This window comes from Accipiter gentilis, chromosome 9, assembly GCF_929443795.1.
Source record: "Accipiter gentilis chromosome 9, bAccGen1.1, whole genome shotgun sequence".
Classification (NCBI taxonomy): Eukaryota; Metazoa; Chordata; class Aves; order Accipitriformes; family Accipitridae; genus Astur; species Astur gentilis.
The window spans coordinates 20,112,645-20,133,108 of record NC_064888.1 but is presented as its reverse complement, the minus strand read 5'-3'; the positions used below and the strand labels follow the sequence as shown (position 1 = coordinate 20,133,108).

Here is a 20,464-nt window from a genome sequence, read left to right as displayed (position 1 = left end):
ATAAATATATCCACTGGCAAGGAAGAAAATGCAATTGTTACTCCATTCCCAAATTGAGGGGGATCATGGAGAAACATTTTTCTCAAAACTACAGGAAAAGCTGTGGAAAGAGTATGCAGAAAAAGGAGAAAACAAGAAGAGGTAAATAAACAATAGGTAGTAAAAAAAAGTAACTGGGAGAATCAGAATGAGAAATAAAAAGCTGGACTGCCTGGGGTTCTGGGGAGCCTCCTCTCAGCCAGACATGCATAGGCACTCACCTTAAACCCTAACAGTGCCAGGACTGGAAATAGTAAGTGATAACTTGCAGCTCAAAGGCTCAAACTTCCCAGCAGGAATGCACTCTAGCTGATGTTCTGTTTGGGGTTTTTCTGAGTGGTTGGTGGTTGGTGTTTTTATTTGGGGTGGGGGGTGGGGAGAAGGGAAGGGGGGAAGAAGAGAGCAGGTTAAAGGCTTAAGGCCCAGAACATCATGTTTGACCTCTTAGGAAGCACAGCAACTTGCTGCCCTCTCAGACAGCCTCATGACACTTCCAAGGAAAAAGTTGCTCAGTAACTGAGAAAGCTGTAAAGCGTAACTCTTGCCACAAGGTCTCTTCTCCCCCCATCCCCCCTCTTCCCCACACCATCCCCTCTCCACACCAGTTTCACCCGAGAAAAGGAGCAGTCCCCCAGCAACAGAAATTGCAGGACAGCAGCTTTAAACAGCAGGCCAGGCACAGGAGCATCCCACTTGGAAACCGCTGAGTTTCCATAGGGCAGCAAACGTGGCCAAACCACTGGAGAATCCCCAGCATTTTAACTATTCTTTGCACATAACATCCTTTCTGTCCCAATTGCAAAGTCAGTCTGGATGTCCACAGCCAAATGAAAACAAGGAAATCTGCTGTTTACAGCAAAACACAGCCTACTTTTTTTTTTTCTTGTTCACTAAGGAAGCAATTAAAATCTCTTGCTAAGGAAAAGGTGATAGGAAAACACTCCAATTGGCAGCGGGGGGGGGGGGAGGGGGGGACGACGTGAGGGCTTGCTTATCAAGAGTAGTATCTCAAAATAAGGAATGAGTGAACCTTAAGTTGTGGCCGACAACAAGTCCAGTATTAGGTCTGCAGACTTGATCAATGCACCACGTTTCCCATCCAGGTTAGTTATGAGCATAGTGAGATTCTCCAGCTGGGCTGCACACAGAAGCACAGCATCCTTCTTGATCCTTGCAGCAATTCGCACCTTAATCATAACCATCATTTAAGGGCACACAGACTGGAGGCCTTTCTTTATACACATCCATCAAAATCACTCCCACGAGACAGAGGTACTAAGAGGACAGACCACTTATCAAAGGAAATAAAACTGAACTGGGTCAACACAATTCTTCTAATTCACAAGAAATTTCTATACCATTCCCTCCCCATTTTAAATAAGGGCCAGTCCAAAATTGTGGTTTATGCTGAGAGAAGCTGACAGATAGAAGTTAAAGTAAAAAGAATTCAGGCGTAAGTATATTTTGGAGAAAAAGTCAGAAGTAGGAAAAACCTGAAAACGCAATAATTCTGATAGATGCTGAGGACAGCATTTCACTACTGCTACAAATTCCCTCAAACAAATTAACTCTGAAGCAGTTCAGCAAAGAATATGAAGGCAGAAATCAGAAACAGAATTTGGCTCCGGGTCTTGGGCTACTACCAGCCTCTCTTAAAGTATGTATTTTTTATCACTCTACACCTAAGTGCATGCAGTTTTTCACAGCAAAGGCTGCCATAAGCTGGGACACAATAACCAACCAGAAGTGCTCAGTTCGAACTATGAACAAAAGATATTCAAGAACTACTTTTGTACTATTGGGTTAAAAATATCAAAGAAAAAGTACAGATCATCTGGTGACAGATCCAAAGAGGAGGCACATATTTAGACTGGCGTAACAAAGAAAATTTAGAAGAAGGGCAACACCTAACAACACGGTGGACAAAATCCATGCACAGAGCAGACTTCATGGTGCACTGAACAAGCCACACTCCTACTCTTGTAGGAGAACATGGGAATGCTAGAGAAGAGCTTTCAAAACCACAAATAAGGATTTTTATTAAATTTTGCACAATTATTGCTTTGGGAGTCCTAGGACAGGAAGGGTCAAGTTCAGCACTCTGCTGAACTTCACATCTGCACTGAACAAGCCTGCAGGAAGATACTGGGATTCCCAGCTTTGTCACTGCTCCAGTATTTGATGGGTAGCAGGAAGCATGGGAAAAAAATGAATTCTCCACAAGAGAATCCCTATGTAGTGAAAGAATTATAGGACTTAGAAATCAAATACACAGACTGACTGAAATTAAGTTTACAACTAAGCAGAACACCAAAGCAAGAATTGATATTCAACATATTGTAAGTTTAGCTCTACAACAAACAGAAGGCAATGGTGAAGTTTATTTTATCTTAGCCATTGCACAAACTTCAGTGGCACAATCAGGAAAGCATCTACAAATGAAGGGTCAGGACTATGAGTGTGCTTAGAAACCTGCTTCCTTCCTGCAAAGCAGGGACCAAGGGAGAAGAGAGCCATATCATTCTCTGTGTTCCCAAACACATCCATGTCAAATGCCCACAAGATTTATAGATAAGTGAATCACTGGAACAGTAAGTTGTTCAAGAAGTGGAATTCCCCATAGAGCCGTGACTCTTGCCAAATTTCACAGGCATTTTATCTGCTTACAGACCATGGGGTTTTAATGATGTTGCCTTCTGCCTCTCTTTAACACTCTGATATCCTCAGGAATGGGTGCATCTTTTTTGCCTTTAACACAGGGTGAACAGTTCACTGATTGATCTCTGTTCAATTCTGCTGTATTTGGTGAACATGGTTGGCAAAAGGTTTCCCTGGACCAGAATGCAAAATACTCTAGAAAGTTGTCAGGAGGAAAAAAAACAAGTTGAAAGTTAGGGAAAGAAGTCCTTCCTCTACTGAACTGAAGTCTGAGGTAACCAGCTATAATGGCACATTCAAATGGATGGTTTGCAATGAGAACATGGTACGTACCATGAGCTGGAAATCAGAAAATTACCTCAAGTCAACTTTCTTCTGTCCAGACAAAAAAACCTTACTGCAACACTAGGCTCTTAGAAGTATTACTCCACTGTGATTACCTTCACCATAATGTGCATCTAAAGACAAGCAAAACACCCAATTACAGAGCAATAGCCTATAATTAGGGCTGAGATTTGATGAAAGCATGTTAGGATAACTCAGAAAGTGGTCATTTCACAAAGAGCAACAGCAAATGGAAATATCACTATTATTTTGTACCTAGAGTAACCTTTATTTTATCGGAGTCGCAGTGTTATGGTCAGCGTGCTGCAGTCCAGAATCTCTATAGCAGAATCAACTGTCTTGCAGAAAATGGGTAAAACCCACAAATTCAACAACAGGTTTGCTTTATATCCTGTGTACAGGCAGGAGAGAAAAGCAGCCCAACTCACAGGGTCCTAATTTTCAGTCCTCTGCCCTGGACTCACTAGAGACTTAGGTCACTGTAGAAGAGCAGGACATCTGCAACACAGTTTGCAACAAAAACAGTAACAACAAAACTTAATGGGGAAATTAAAGCAAGTGCAAATTCTGCAGAATTCTCCAGGACTGCTGCAGTGTTAATAGCATAGCTCACACTGAGGCAACACACCAAGTACTCATCCAGAAGAGTTTACAACATAGAATGGTAGTAACTAGGTGATTACTAACTGCTAATATACATTTCAAGGAAAGAACCTACTGCTATGTCAGAACAACATGTTTCCCTTCTATGGCAACATAACAAGTCCAAGGAATATGGAAGCAGCAATGCATGTAGCATCTGGACTTCAGCAAGGCTTCTGACAGCATCTTATGTGCTATTTCCATAAACAATTTCGAAGAAATGTGTATTCAGAACTAGCTTACAATGGTGTATACAGCTCATTGAAAAAACATACTCAAAATTGACCAAACTGGAACAATATATCAAATGATATCTTCAAGAGTTTGTCCAGATTCCAACAATATTCAACAGTGTTATTAATTATCTACATGATGTAATATATGGCATTGTTATTAAAGATCACATTACTGTGGAGGGAGTTGCAACCCTATTATGTTATCAGAAGATAAATCAAAATGGTCTTGAAAAATCTGGGGGGGAATCCAGAGAGTGAATTTCTTCCCATTTGTTTTAATAAAGACAAATGTAATGTACAATTGATAGGAATCTTCATCTATACAAGATGGAAAAATTATTTGCTTGCCAGAAGTTCTGCAGAAAGTAGTCTGGAGCAATAATGTGTCAGAAAACAAATGTGCATCAACAATATATTTAAATGGAAAGATTCACAGGTTGATGTACAAAACAAGAGTATCCTTGGTAGGACAGGTGAAGCACTTCTTCCCCCTCTAGTCAGCACTGACATGGCCTTAGTTGGAATCTTACACCCAGCTTTGGGCATCACATTTCTAGAAAGATATGAAGCAACTGGATAGAGTCCAAGGAAGGAGAAAGAAAAAAAAAAAACCAAACAAAAACAAACAAACGGCTGGAGGTCTAGAAAACATGACGTATGAGGAAAGATTGAAAGAACTGGGTTTGTTTAGTCTGAAGAAAAAGAAGACTAAAAAGAGACATGATAACAGTCTTCAAATATGTAAAAGATTGTTACAAGAAAGAAAAACTACTTTCCACATATACTCCGGATAGAACTAGAAACAGCAAGCTAAGATAGCAGCAAAGCATGTTTTTTCTAACGTCTAACTGACAGAAAAATTAAACATCTGAAAGACTGCCACTAGGGTCTGTGGAATCATTAAAGCTTTTTAAGAACAAACATGCCTGGAACCAGCCAGGTATAAAAGGTTTTCACAGGACTGCTGAATGGACCATATGACTTCCCAAGGTCTTATTCAACAGAGTTTGATTCTGTGTTGTAGGCATAAAACTTAATTCCTTGATTGCTATTTGTGACCACCTGTTGGGTTTAGAATGACTAGTCTCTTTATCTTAAAAGAAAAACTGTTCTTCCTAGGAAGACACGAAATGCTCTGTAGAAAATGCAAGAACCACTGACATTCCCCCAGACTGTCTTTTCTTTGTGGGGTCCTGAGCTTGTGGAAATGGCTTCTTCATCACATATGGAAGAGGCTACAGATGTTAGTCCACAGGGTATGCTGTAAGGCACCTTTCCTCTCCCAGGTCTTTAGAGGATTGGAGGAAACGATTACAAAGCTGAAAGTCAGGAGACCAGACAGATGCCCTTAAAACATTATGTACACTGACAGACAGGGTTATGCAAAAGAAAGACAATGTAATGCATCACAGGTTTCCCAGACAGGGATATTTAACAGTGGTTTGGTTGAAGGTGGAATTCGGTATTTCTTAATGTTTTCTTAAATAAATTAACTCAGATTAGACCTTAGCTAGGATCCTAGAGGCTTTATTTATTTAAAGATCCTAAAAAGGGAATTATTCATGGTCCAATTTTTTTGCTCAAAGCAACTTCCAGCAATGTGAAATTTCTCTAAAAGAAAACTTAGGACAAACTTCCATGGTGTTTTGGAACTAGATAAAAATCCATGCCCTCTTTCTACAGTTCAGTAAATAATGTAGTTTGGGTTTGAAGTTGTGCCTTATTTTGCCTCTTCCTGTATTTCTAGACAAAACTATTTCCTTTACTTCATTACTGTTTGGTTTTTGGTTTTGGGTGGGTTTTTTTGACCACTGCAAAAATAGGCAATTTGGTTTTGGCCTCTTGTTTATAGAGCAAGTGGCCACTGTAATGAGAAGAGCTGACATAGTAGCCTGCCCTCCTTTAACTTGGGGCATGTCACTGAATACAGCATTTAAATGGATATGTCAAAAAGTGCCAAGAAGAGGAAACAGAAGACGAGTGTGGGGAAAAAAACCACAACAGCTCACTCCTATTGCAGAATGTCAGAGGAGCAGACAAGAGTCACGCATCACCCAAGGAACAAGGACAGCTCTGCACGGGCAAGCGGACGGCAACACAGCACACTGGTGGCCATCTGGGCCAAGATGCTAAGAAATGAGACAGGGTCATATGCAGGATTTGTTAAAGAGAGAAACTGAGGTGATTTCAAAAGGCAAGTTTGACAAGTTGTTGTGAACATTCAGAATACATCTGCTCTCTTATAGCACACTAGATGAGACACATTACTTATCCCTCACCCCCATCCCTCTGAGCCCAAGGAAGTTTACCAATATTTGGATGCTTTAGAAGTCGGCAGATTCGAGCTTCACGTTCCAGTTTCTGGTGATCTGAAAGAGAGTAAGAAACAAGGTGTTAAGCACCACAACTGTGAACTAAGCTCTTGTTCGTATTTAACAGAGAATGGAACACAATGACCCAGCAGACATCCAGAGGGCTAGAAATTGCTGGAACATGACTGCCTCCCAAAACCTCACAGCCGTTTCAGGAAAGGGCTACGCAGCCGAGGCTGCAGGAGGACCTCCACTCCTGCTACAGAGCTAGCACTAAACTGATATTCCCTCCTTGGATTCAAAGTGAGTAGCAGCAGAGTCAAAGACACAGCTCTTCCGTCAGCCCCACAAACATGCAGAGCCACTTCCAGTGATAACCCCTTCTGAAACTTACCCCCTTCTCCAAGGCTGGAGAGGAGGAGGAAAAGTCTCTGAAGAAGTAGCCCATATGAAATGGGAAAAGGACCTGCTTCCACTCCAGAGAAACAAGTGGGGAAGAAGGGCAGAGTAGGAGGGAGAAATGCACAGCTCCTGCTAGTGCACAGCCATCACATGAAGTAGGGAACTCTGCCAGCTCCAGTGAACTGTAAAGGTAACCATACTTCAGTACTCGTGGACGGACTCACTGGTGAAATGCTGATCAAGCACTTCAAGATCTCCAGGCGAGAAGTTCTGCCCAAATGCTAAGCGTGCTTATTCCAGCCCAAAGGCAACAACGGTTCGAGCACAACTGTCATCTGGATTAAAGAAAAAAGTATCAAGGAAAGTAAAAAATGGTTTCTCCTCCCTAGAAACGTAACAAGCGTGAGTTCAAGGAAAGGAGAGGGAGCTAGAGCAACTCTGCCCATCTTAGCCAAGAAGCAGGGGGCATTTTAGCCACTGAGGGTCAGAGAGGGGATTTTTCACTACAGCAATGATTGAGTCCTGTATTTTCACTCCAAAGCCCCCATCCTCTCAAGTGAAAAGCTCACACCAGACAAGGATCCGATGGAGGCAAATCTTTTAGGCAGCCCTTGCAGCTGCTAAACTCCAGACTTTTGCGGACGCAGTTGCCTAGAAAGAGGCAAGAAACAAGGACTGCCTGTTGTCCCCAGTCCAGCCATCAAAAGAACATAGCAAGGGGAAGTAACAGTCCCTACCCAAGCTCACAGGCTTGAAAACACACCTTCTCTGCATCCCCTGTGACACACAGGTCTTCTCTACACGAGTAAGCAGGACCCTAGGCTGGTTGGGCTACTCAGCAGATCACTGGTAGGAATGCTGCATCCTCAGATTTATAGGAAACCCGCTAGAGACCCACTTCAACAAACCCACACTGCACTGCTCTGCCTGAGAACAGCTCCACTCCACGGTCTCTGCATGGTCTTCCCTTCCCTTTGTAAAGGAAGGCTTTGGGCAACTGTTCTTTATGAACAGAAGACAGAAACCAAGCCAGATCTCAGCTCAGAACACTCTTCTCTCCCAGACTGGGAATAGCAGCTCAGGGCACTGCAGGCTTTCTGTCTTTTTTCCCCACGGCTGAACTGTAGAAAATGTCCCAATTAATACTTTATAGGGCTGAGATGTGCTTACATCATCATCTGCTACTGTTCAGGGATGGGGGAAGGTAAATTACTCCTTTCATCTCTCCTTCCTTCTCAATCGTGGAAATTATTGTTGTTGCATGTATTTTACAGTTCTCTGCCAGAACCACTCTCCAATAAAGTAGCAGGCAGCAAGAAAGCCTGGAGAGCTTCCACACGCCTGAGGCCTTGGTGCAGTGCAAGCATTTTCTCACCTGCATTGCTGGGGAGTGGTGGGGGTGTCTTGTCTTCCCCTTTAGCAGCATCTCTTACAAATGAAATTTTGCAAAACACAGTTGCAAGGTAACAGACTGTGCTGCATACTCTGCACTTGGGCCAGATTCTCACAGCAGGACAACAGTTTAAGACAAACTATCCATAGCCTGCTTGCACGCCTGGGTCTTACAAATTCCCCACTTACCCTCCCAGCTCTACTTGGAACTCCTACAGAAGGGGATCCTTCATCCACCCAGATCATGTTGCCCTCATGTGCAGTTACGCTTGCCGAGAGTCTGTACAAGGACACAGGGAAGCAGACAGCAAAAACAGCTGAGCAAAGGGGAAGGAGAGGTAAGAGCTCACCACGTGCTACTCAGCCACTGACTCCTGACAGCCAGGACAGACAGCTGACCGGAGCAAGGCTCAAACAAAATGACATAACCATCAAAATGCCACGGGAGATGTAAATCAAGAGCAATTGCTCCCCTGAAATCCTACACCATCATGCAGAGGGAGGGGAGCAGGCAGGGTAGCTAGTGGTCATGGGCAGCAGCCACACCAGAACTTGTGACAAGAGGTCATCACCCCACACCCTATCCCGCCAGCACAACACAGCCTGGCTGGAGACCAGAGGAGGAGTACAGTGCTCTGGTCACAAGGTACAGGAAACTATTTCTGGTCAGGGGGAAAGCATACCACACTCTTCTGTCTCCAGGGCAACAAAACAGGCAAAGTCAAGCACAACTTGCAGAGAGAAAGCGCACTCCAGCCCCAGGAGCAACAGCCTGCAGCAGTCAGCCGCCGCAACTGAGAGCGGTGAAAGGTCAGGCTGGGCGGGTTTCCTGCTGCAGGTCCTGGAGGGTCATGGATCTCCTTCCTGCAGGATCACCTATCCCATTGCAGGTGGCACCAGAACACAGCCCAACCTGTGACTTGAAAAGAGCCCCCCCCCAAAGAGAGCCCCTTTTTAATTTTTCTTCATCGCCCAGCGGCCTTTGGCACAGTGTAGGCATTAGACTCTCATTCCAGGGATCAGTGGCAGAGTCGATTTGGTACTTGTGGGGAACAATCCAGTAGCTAAATGCGCAAGGAATAAACACGGAGCTGAAATTTTTCTACCTTTCTTTGGTCTAACAACGGTTATTCACAGTAGTAGACAGAAAAAACAAAACTCTAAGTCCGGCAGAGCAGTCAAAGGCACGGCTTTAACACTTCTCTTACACAAGGTCTCACCAAACCATAAAAATGCATGATGAAAAGATGACATGGGTTCATATCTCTGCCTTACTGAGAGCTTGCAAAGTAAATAATTTCCTCTCCCTCTGCCCAAAAGATCAAACTTACTTCTGCAAGCCATTTGTGGAGTGAAGGAGTTTATTCTTAATGCACAATGGAAATACACCTTGTAGCTAACAGAAACAGTGACACATCTGGCCCACTTTACAGGATCCCAGGCCTGGGACATTGTGAAAGGTGGGAAATAAGCCTAAAGTATGAAATTCAACCAGCAATTTCCATAACTTGCCAAAAACACAGTATATCCTTTAGAAAACATAAGGGTTCACATTCAAGACTTCAAGAGATAAATAAAGCCATACACCCACAGAAGTTACTCCAAATGTCAGTTATCCTTCCTGTTAAAATCTAGTACTGCCGTTCCAAGTCTGAATTCATCTACCTCCTGCTTCCAAATATTGGATTTCATTAAGCTCTTTTCCTGCTATGTTACAGAGCTGTCTAGCCTTGAACAATAGCTGATGCTTAAAACTTAAGTACAGGATATTACAAACACTCATCTAATATTCATTTACTGTTTTCCAGCCAAAAAAAAGAGAATCTTGCTATTTGGACAATTCTTCTACCTACAGTCTGAAGCAATGAGTATCTACACAGACAGAAAAGTGTGGTCTATGTAGTTCTTTTGCAGCAAAACTTAAAAATGTAAATGCTTAAGGAGATGGTGCTTAAAAACTTGATACACAGACTAAGGTGTGAATATCTATTTCTCTTCATTAGTCCTTTAGATGATATGATTTCTGCATCTTGGTTCAGCACGCGAGACTACACTTAACCCAAGTACCTTTAACATTATTGCTCTGCAAATACTGCACTAAGTGTCATTCCAGCAATGTTAATACTGGGCTCTTCAGAATATACCTGATAACAAACTGCCTGTTCAGAAAACTGGGATTTCTTTGGGTTGGGCTTTGATTTGTCTAGGGATTTACTTTAATAGAAAACAAGAATCATTGTGTTACCATCATCTATGAAAGTTAAGGACCTGCAAAAATGAAACTGCTTCATTTTGTACAAACATGCAGTCTGTTCACTGGGACAGGACTGCTCGTGCACAATGGACAGAAGTGGCCATGCACGATTAATAACGTCACAGCTGTAAGAAGCTCTAACTGAGCAGGTTAAAACAAAACCAACCCTGCCTGAGTACAGAAGACAGCAGACCAAAACCATGATAGTTTGGCCTGTGTCCTAAATGCATCAAACTTCAGCAGATAAACAGCATAACATGATGTAAAAGAAAGGTGTACCCAACAGAAATAAAAAACAAAATGCGGACAGCTTTACTTCATGAAAACCTGGCGATCTCCAGCAGGGTAGGGAATATGACTAGTTTTATACTGATGTGCATTTCTCACTCTTTTCTAAGAAAATCCTTTCATTGTCTGACCACTTCAGTCTGTTACCCGAAAGATGCAGTGGCAGAGATGGATAAATAACACACAACCAACTTCTGGGCTCCATTCTTCTCCTGGGAATCAGTTCCCAGTTTTCCACTCTAGCCACTACACGCACAGCTGCCTCGCAGGTTTCTCCTCACCAGGTCCTTCTCCTCCAAGGGTACCCGAGGCCTGGAGGAGAACATTTTCAGACACATAGACAGGGCACAGGACATCTAGAAATCCCAGTAGTCTAGAGCTGTCAAGTGAGAACATTTCCATAACAACGACAAAAAGATGAAGAAAAAGGTCACTGTGCCTAATCAGCCTGGTAGGAAGCTGTGCTGAGAAGGGGCTCCCAGGAAAGCACAGGGACACCTGTCTGTATGGAGCTGAGGTATGCTTGCAAAAGTCGGAGTCTGGGGAAAGACACCTGCAACAACCCCAAAAAGGAAATCAGTCCCAAGCAAGTGGGGCGAGGGCCAAACTTGAGCCAGGGAGCAGGAGAAGACGGTGGGTGTCAGGTGCTGACACTGCCACCTTGCACAGGCAGCACAGCACAAAACCCTCCTGGCTTTGGACATAGCTACAATGCCCTGACTGACTCCTGCTCCCGAGAGACGTGGAGAGGGGTTTTGTTTCAGCTGCAGGTAGCTGCCACACAAACATGCTTTCCAGCCAGAGTCTTGCCACAAGCTCCTCAAAGGACCAGTGAGCAGGGAGTTTGAAAGAGATGTGCCCTTTGCACCCCATGGCCTCCACCTGCCCAAGGAACATTGACATTTATTGCTCTAGGAACAAACGTCAGCAAAACCAAACCTATTTCAGGTAGTTCCTTCTCCTGGCAAGCAGAAGACAGCATTAAAAACTAATTGAAAGAGTGGACAAAACAGTTATTGAAATAAATCAAACCAAGATTCATCAGTGAAAGTGATTAATTTCATACCTACCAGAACACAACGTGGAAAAGTTAATTCTACCACACTTTCTTCAACAAGCCTTAGAAACACAGCACAGTTTTGAAACAGTTCCACATGCAAAGGAGCACACCCACTGCAGCATTTACTGGCTTACTTTACCAAGCTACAGCTATACTGAGGTCCTGTGGCTAAAGCTTGCTCTTTAGTTAGTACACCTGCCTTAAGAACAAAAAAAAAAAAAAAAAAGGGGGGGGGGGGGGGGGGGGAGGTGCAACTTTTAGCAGCCTAAAAGTTTAGCCACCCCAATGGGAAGGCAGATTCTTTCCTAAATGCAGTATAAATAAGCAGTAACAAAACTAACGCTTAGTTGTGAATCATCTCTGTTTGATGAGAAACTGTGTCATGAAGAAAAAACCTTGATCCTCCCTTTACCAATACTTAATCTTCCTGCTCTCAACTGGAATACACAATCCGGCTGCTCAATACTACAGTCCACCTGTCTTCGTCCTACACTAGGACCATGCTCGATCATTGCTGTTAAAGGAGGCTTGAAGCTATCATTCCTGTGGGAACACATTCTAGATTACATTTCTGAGAATGGGAAGAGTCCGGAAGAGGAATCAAACCCAAAGCAATAAATTTAGTTTGATTGCTGTCATCATGCCAATTCCAGGAGATAGTCAATTGGTGCCAGCTGCTAAGAGATTATTTGAGTTGCTTCAAGACAGAAATCGAATTTGCATCAAATACATTTTGTAGTGTGAGACTAGTCTGAGCCTTCAGGTTCCTTCATGCTCTTCTTTGCTTGTTTAAATTTAAACTTCCTCTCCGAGACGTTCCCAGCAAAAGACAGCCAGCTCCCTCATCCCACACTTCAAGCCACAGACTTTGCCCCATATTCTTTTATTTTTCCAACAAGACTGTGCTACAGAACAGCTGAGATCTCTCAGCATTTGCAGTAGGGTGGCAGAGGACAGTATGCCATGCCACACCACCACTTTAAACATGAATACCAGCAAGTCTCAGATCACCACCATTTCCCCTTCTGCAGAAGTTAGTAGAAACAAACAAAAAATCATCCTAGGCCTTAAGAATGACCAGGGGCCCCCATAGATTCAGTATATCCTTTCTGACAAGAGCTAACAGCAGATGCCTAAAGAAAAATAGAAAGAAAATAAGCATATAACAACACTTCCCAAATGCTCTTCCTCCCTCCCTCCAGCTACTTGCAGCTAAGGACTTTGACATTTCCATTTCAGTGTTTCTACATTGCCATTTCAAAGACCAGCCAAAATTAACAGCAAACTACCTCCATTGCAGGCGACATTTCTGAAAGCCAAAGTCTATTTTCCAGCCTCCCAGTGCAGAACGACCCCAGTGGCACGATGTCCCAAGCGTGAGAGCAGAGGGGCACCCATCCCCTACCACCACCACCAGCATCTCTGCTGCAGCAACTGCGCAAGAGTCATCAAGTCACCTATGTGGGATAATTAGAAGAACAGACACGTAGTGAACAAGAGACACAATGGGACTGTTCAATCTGTGAGCCAGAGGCCTCTGCAAGCAGCAGGCCTCAAGGACGCGGCGAAGGCTAACTGTTGCTACAAAGTTTGATGAAATAAGCACAAAAAGCTGAACAAGTTGGGCCTACGTGACTGAAAGCAGGACACCAGGCAGACACAGACAAGAGGAATCATTCGCATGATCAAAAGGCCTTATCCAATCGAACTATTGCTTTAGGTGTGTGAACAGCACATGTTAACCAATCAGTAGATGGCTTGTGCATGGTTGTGGTATATAACCAAGTGTTACACAGCAATTAAACGGAGAAATCGCTTGATCCACAGTATCTGTGTTGGTCCATTTCTCCCCAGGGCGAGTCCCTGGCAATGCGTCATTTATCCTAGATTGTCACGACGGGAAAGCGCGACAACCTAGGGGAAGACACGGCTGGAGTGAGCAAGTGAAGATGAAACAGCAAGACTCCACTTTTCTTACCCAGTGAAAGCTAGAGAGACAAGACCATGGTGAAATCCTCATCACTTGCCTTCAGCTACTGACAGAGGAGGAGGTTCAAGTGCCAATAGGACATAATAAACAAATACAAGACTTCTTTCAAGAAATGCCATAGATGTACTTTCTGACAAACCATTTCCTCTAGCAAAACCACTAATTTTATTACTTTGTAACAGCCTTTCCCACGCTCCAACTCCTCACATAAAAGTGTAATACTACCCCTAAAAGCACATACACACATGGATCTTAAAGACAGCCAGAAAGCTCACACATTTGGTAACAAGCTGTGTTTCCACACACTAGTATCTGTGAACCCCTTGGTATTACTGTACTGGAAACACAAACCAAACAAAATAAAAGGAACGAACTACAGAAACTTAGAACAGAGTTTCCACTTTTTTGTTCAAGTAATGCAGAAATTATACTATCATCACCACAGAGTAGAAGTCAAGATGGTTTAAATAATTATATTTGCATCTCTGACGAGCACCCTGAAGAACAGGCCAGGGAAATTTATTCTCTTTTTCAGTATTTCATTACCTTGTACTTACTTGCAAAGATAATCTAAATGAAGGCAGATATGAACAGGTGTACAACAAAGGCAAAAGGAAATAAGATTTTAAAAATACCTAAAAGGAGTGGATCTTTTAAAAAAAGTCATAGTGTGCACCTTTGCCATTGCAGTTTCTATGCTCGGTGTCATTCAAAGCTGACTTTTCTTTTCACATGCATATTTTCCGTATCAGCAAACAACTTGTCCAATATTTTTCTTCCTGGTAAAAGAAGGAGAATTCCTGTCCTCTTGTTTTCAGCAGGAATGCATACCCTGAGTATTACCTATTGTATACATTATAAAGCAAAAGAAAAGCAACCTGATGTGCACAGTAAGAGGAAGCATAGAGCTTGGGTTCTCACAGACACCAGCAACTTTCCAGGAACTTCAAGAGTCAAGGGGGGTCAAATTACTGAATCAGCACAGGCTCACAGCTATAGGTGAGAGTCATCTCTGTCACAATTTACAATGTGAACACATGGGGGTTAAGTGTACTCAAGCCTGACATGCCATTCCTTGCCTAAAAAGTCACAGATAAAGCCAGATTAGGTGTTTTCTCTCTCTCATATAGAACTCCCACCATTCAGCTTAGGTTCTTGCCTACAGCAGATCCCACAGTTTGACCAAACCCAGCACTGCAAAGCAACATGAAATCTGAATGCATGTCCGTGCACCAGTATATAGAAAGGAAAAGAGCAAGCACCCCAGCCATCCACTCTAGGCATAGTCCTTGGCTTCACATTTGAGATGAATTCAGAATCTGGGCAAAGAACCTCCTTCCGAGCTTGCTACAGTACTCAGTGCAGGATTTTGTAAACCCCTTGACAAGACATCCCTTCACAGCATCTGCTGTGCCCTCCCCACCTGACCCATCCTTCCCCACAAGCCACAGGCCCCCAGAGCCCCTGATCTTCAGGCTGTTTTGAAAGCTGTTCCCAGTCTTATTCAGCCAAAAGCAATGGGCCAGATAGAGCCCAGTCGATTCAGCCTTGAAGCCTCAGTGTCAGTGCAACCACTGAAAAATGAGCCAGCACCACATCTCCATTAGAAGGGTGGAGACTATCTGCCTACAGAACAACTAACACAGGCACAATTCAGGCCCTAGTCAAAGTCTTCGATAAGCTCTGGCCTAACACACATGCCATCTCCTCATGTACAAGCCCTGCTTCTCGTCCACATCTCCTTTTGGGGCATACCAATTCCTTGCTGGCAAGATAATGTCTCATCTCCCCGGTCATCCTTCCCATGTTGCCAGTGGGATATAAAAGGCCTGTGCCAACTCTGCTTTATTCTGTGTTTGTTTTTCCCATCAACCAGTTACTTCATTTATTAAAAACCAATGAAGAATTTCCAAGAGATTCTGATTTGAATTACATTCCCCCTCTTTTTTCCTGCTAGCCATCAGCTTATTTTGTGCCACCATGATGGAGGCAAGTCATAGAGGAAAACATCCCTTCCAGGTTCGGTGGTGAATAGGTGGGAAGGAAATGCTTCACTACTGAGGTTACCTTCCAAACTGGTTAACACCTATGGCCACAGAAGTCAGTACCTACAGTCTGCTGCAATAAGTAAGAATTCTACCAATTGACCATGAAACTACCCACCAATTCACCTGCTCCATTGGCTACTGCAGAGTGCCATTTCTTGCTTCTACAAGACTTCTTCCTTGCTCAGGGTGGGATGAAAAACAAGGAAAGACAGCACTGCAGTGAGAGGTACTGGGAACCATTCCTGCAGCAGTGCATTGTAGCTCCCCTCTGAAGCAATACATCCTCCAGCTGACAACAACAAAAACGGAGCCACCTTCCTCCTGACCTGAAGCAATGGAGATCACTAATCACAAACACTGACAGACAGATGTAAGCACGGCAAAGAGCAGGAATTCTTCTATCTCATTTTATCTGCTGTGGCCAGGAGGCGTTACTGCACCCGCCACAGTCCTGACACAGGAAGAAATGTGTTGTAATTGTACTCCCCCTAAGAATGATGCAACTGCCGTGCTGTCCAGCCTGGCGGGGCATTGCCTCAAAGGCCTCCACCAGGTTTGTGATGAGCATAACAGTGTATTTTAGCTCTCCTTGGGCATATTGGGTCAGTCTAGTTCCAAAAGCTTAAGAGAGCCTACAGCCCAGAGAAAGGAAGAACTGTGGGATGCAAACACAACTAGCAAAAGGAATGAAGTTTTCAAACTAAAAGATGCTAAGCTCCGCAGCTTTGAATGGCCAAACGACTTCCCTTTTCTTGCACCAAACCAGCAAAACTTAGCACAACCCTCTGTCACCAAACCCTTCAGACCTCATGTCATGTAAGAAGACTTTCAGTTCAGAGCACTTGTCTAGTCTGACTCTCAAAACACAGCCCCCCATACCACCTGCACCCCACCCCTCCCTGCACCAGAGCCCTCCCTCTTCCTTCCCCCTGCCCCACATGCAGCACCCCCCACCTCCTTCCCCCGGTAGGGCTGCGGTTCAGCATGTTCCCCTCCATTTTGCCTCCTGCAGCTCACGCTTTCCTCTGCAGCCCCACATCCTGCAGCACATGCTCCCCCAAGCCCATGTCCCTCAGCACGGCATCCCCTCACCTTCCTGCAACTCAGCAGGGAGACATACCCCTTCCCTTCCCTGGCAGCCCTCTGCTGCACAGAGGGCAGTCCCAGTGCAGCCCACCCATCCCTTGTTTTCCATCTGCAATGGCACCCTTTTTTTTTTTCTTTTCTTTTTTTTTTTTCCCAAACTGCACTTTACAAGTAAATCACGTGCTCAGCTGCTAGTTTGGGTGCAGAGCCAAGAAACCAGTGCAAGGGGGAGGGAAGCTGATGTAGTTTTTGTTTCATGTGACCAGCTTACCAGCAACTTCACTGAGACCAAGAACACAATCTCTCCCCACACCCCTCCTTCACCACCAACCCTTTTCCCCAGATGCTCTCACAGCAAAGGTGCAGAGCAAATGCACAACATAAGGGTCTGGCATCTCATTTGACTACAGCCAATGCTGAAGTCAGAGAAGAGTTGAGACACCAGCCTCACACCCCAGCTGATGATCCAAAGGCTTCCATGCAAGTAGCTGATCTTTCCTATAAAACAGCAATTGGTCATGAAAAACTAGTGGCAGAAAAAATTAAAAAATACAGTATTAAAGGTAGGGCAGAGGGGAGGAACATGCTCTGCTGCTCCACAGGTGTTGGGGTGGTTCCTCTTACACCACTGGAAGCATGAGATCCCCAAGAAATGCTGCAGCCCAAATAACATCTGATGTCCTGACATGGCAACTTGAGAGTCCATCTGCATCTCTGAGCACGAGTTCTGGGGCAGTGTTACAGACAGCATGCTATGGTGTCCCAGGCAGAGAAAGGTAGAAGGTGTGGGTTAGGGGATTAAGAGGCAGGAGGCTGCAGGCACAATGCTAGCTTCCACACACATGCAACTACATTTCTTTGGTTAGAATGCTGGGGGGTGGGGGGGAGTGTTTCAGATCTAAGAGGCTGGCTGTAGAACATGTGTTTAAAGAAACATCATCCCAACATGCTCTTGCAGAGGTTAAGAAGGGACAAGTGATTTTTGAAATAAACATGCAGTCTAAATTTTAGAGGGATTCCACACACTTTCTGCAATGAGATGGGCAGTACAATATGCATGGCAGTGTCTCTTAGCTCACACAGAGCTGTGTGATAATGTTTTTCTTGGGTGCCCTTTGCAGAGCTCTTTTTAACTGTCCCTAGATCTGCAGGCCACAAGCAGAGATTTTGGGAAAACAGAAGTTCTGGCAAATTTCTAGAAGACAGATACTTGGGGGGGGGGGGATGTTAGAAAACAAACAAAAAACCCCCATAGAAGAACAACTACTTCCACAGCATCTTTTGTTGGAGAATCTCTAGGCGTGTAACAAACATTTACTATACAGCCTGAAAACCCCTGAAGCACAAGGGTTTTTTTCCTGTCTTTAAAGAGATGGCGGAAAAAAGCAGAGGTGCTGAAACCAGAGACCATGTCAGTGACAAATCTGTGGAAAAACTCAGATCTTTGGAATTTGAGCCTCACTACCATGTTTTTCAACTTTCTTCAGAAAGAGAAATGAAGATAGAAACAATGCAGTTCAATTCTAATGGATTTTGAGTAGTCTCTCAAAGCAAAACCTGATTGGGGCAGCACTAGCACTGCTGCGATACCTCACCGTATCTCATGCTGTGAAGCACTAAATCCTACCTCAATGCTCTACGAGGACCTAATGGATTTTTATCATAAGGTCCAGTGTTCAGAAGTGGGGAAAAAAAAAAAATATTAAAAAAACAACATTTAGCCTGTTAGGGTGGAACTGCCACTTGACAAAGCCTGTGTTGCACTTGACAAGAGCACAGCCTGTAAACAGCTTCCTTCATGTGGAAGCTCCAGATCTGGCCTGTCTGGTGAGCACAACAGCTTGAAAGCAGTCACCCTGCCCCATCACCATGCCTGCTTTGAGATTTCCAGGGAAAGAAGCACTTGACTTGCATCTTTTCCAAAAAAGCAGCTGTTATGCTACAGTTTTGATTTATTCTCTGGCTAAGTTTATTTCTTGTTTTGATGAATGTTTAATGCTCCTGGCTAGATCAGTTTAGACCCTGTTTGCCTGGGAGCATTTAATGCTGCTACATTACTGTAATACTAACTTTAAGGCCATCTACAGCTTTTTTCCTTCCCACAAGTCTTCTGCTGTTGACTGGATCTAAATTATGTGGTGCATTTTGGCACTGAATTCCACAGCACCATATCAAGATGACAGACACTTACTGAATCTCAAGAGATGGCCAGATTTGCTGATTAACAGACAACATACCCAGAACAGCAATCCTTACTGATTAAGTCCACCTCATATATTGTTCAGCAAAGAAAGACTGAGGATGAGGGATTGAAATTGTAGGTCTCATGTTATCTCAAAGCATGCAGATCTGTAAATTGCTGCCTATCCCAAGCAAAAAAATGAGAAGGAGGTGTGTCAGAAGGAGAAAGAAAATGCAGAGAAACCACTATTAAAGCACTAACACTAATATCTACACAGCAACCTTCTGTGTTGAGATTGGGTTTTAATGGGGTGGTGGTTACGAAGTCGGGCCAACATGTCTTAAGACTAAACCCTCCTTTTTCTACAGAACACACAAATGAAGAATAGTGGCAGAGAAAGCTTCTCCCATGCTACCCACCAGACAGCCTTAGCTCTGACTTAAAAGAAGCACTTCCACCCTACAAATGTTACTTTGGCACAGACAAGTTGAATCTCAAACCAAAAAAGTACAGCAGAGTATGGTCTCTTATGGACGGTGCCTGAGAAGCCTCTGCAGTCCCATAAGAACTCCGTGGAGCACAAAGGTGAGATCCAGACTGCAGCACCCCTTGTTAAAAGAGGTTCCCCAACAGCCACCATTCCCAGCAGACAGCATGGTAAAAAAAGTCTCCTTATGCTTCCTCTTTTGCCATCTCTACCTGGACAGCTGGTCTAGCCACATGAGACTTGGGACCCTGCTCATCCTATCACCAAAACTGCTATCTCCATTTCAAGGTGAATGCTAGCAAAAGTGATCCCTTCCTCAGCCTCTCTCCTCTTCTTCAGTTCTTCTGTCAAGCGGTGTATCCAAATGCTGCAGTCCTTCAGCACAGCAGGCAGAGGACAACTACAGGTGTCTGAATACAGTGTATTGTGAAGATACTGCTGCAGCCCCAGCATAGAAGTACATAGTTCACACAGCTCACCAGAAAGCTGAGGAACATGAGAAAACAGAAGTACAGCCCTTGATCTAAAAAAAAAAAAAAAAAAATCTATATCTATAGATATAAAAAAATACTCATCTGTGCTGTCGGAATGGGCTCTGCAGCAAAAAAGAGGTTCCCAGGTCCCGCAACCCTGCAGGGGAAGGGGACAGTGGCAGGGCAGGTGGCACTGTTCAGGCCTTAGGAACAGCAAGTCTCCCAAGCTGCTTATATCCAACACAGCCAGGATCTGAAGTGACAGCACCCAGTGGGCAGGAAGGCCTAGAAAGCATGTCCTCTAGGACCTAGTAAATGCAAGCATAAAATGTGCTTCTAAAAGAAAAACATTAATGATACTTGTAGCCAGGAACACAGACAGGAGACAAAGATAACTAAAGAAGTGTCCAGAGGGAAGTCAAAGCCACAAGAAAAAGTATGGAGCATCGGAAGGACAGAGCACCCACCAAAAGGAGCAGCGCAAGGGAAATGTGATCACATGAGAAGAGAAAGCCCAGCTCAGAGATGAGACTCATTGGCCTTGGTGAAAGGGAGCAAAGGACAGCACAG

General features: G+C 44.1%; 1 protein-coding gene across 12 annotated transcripts in view; it reads right to left on the bottom strand.

The window, feature by feature from the left end:
* The window catches only part of CAMK2G (calcium/calmodulin dependent protein kinase II gamma), a 120,070-nt gene that overhangs the window by 60,275 nt on the left and 39,331 nt on the right, over positions 1-20,464 (bottom strand). For all 12 annotated transcript variants that reach the window (XR_007507155.1, XM_049809500.1, XM_049809499.1 and 9 more), the window contains exon 3: positions 6,230-6,289. Coding sequence is in view for 11 of the 12 variants with exons in the window: in XM_049809500.1 (XP_049665457.1) it covers positions 6,230-6,289 (60 nt within the window). In the remaining variant the exon portion in view is untranslated. The remainder of the gene's footprint in view (positions 1-6,229; positions 6,290-20,464) is intronic.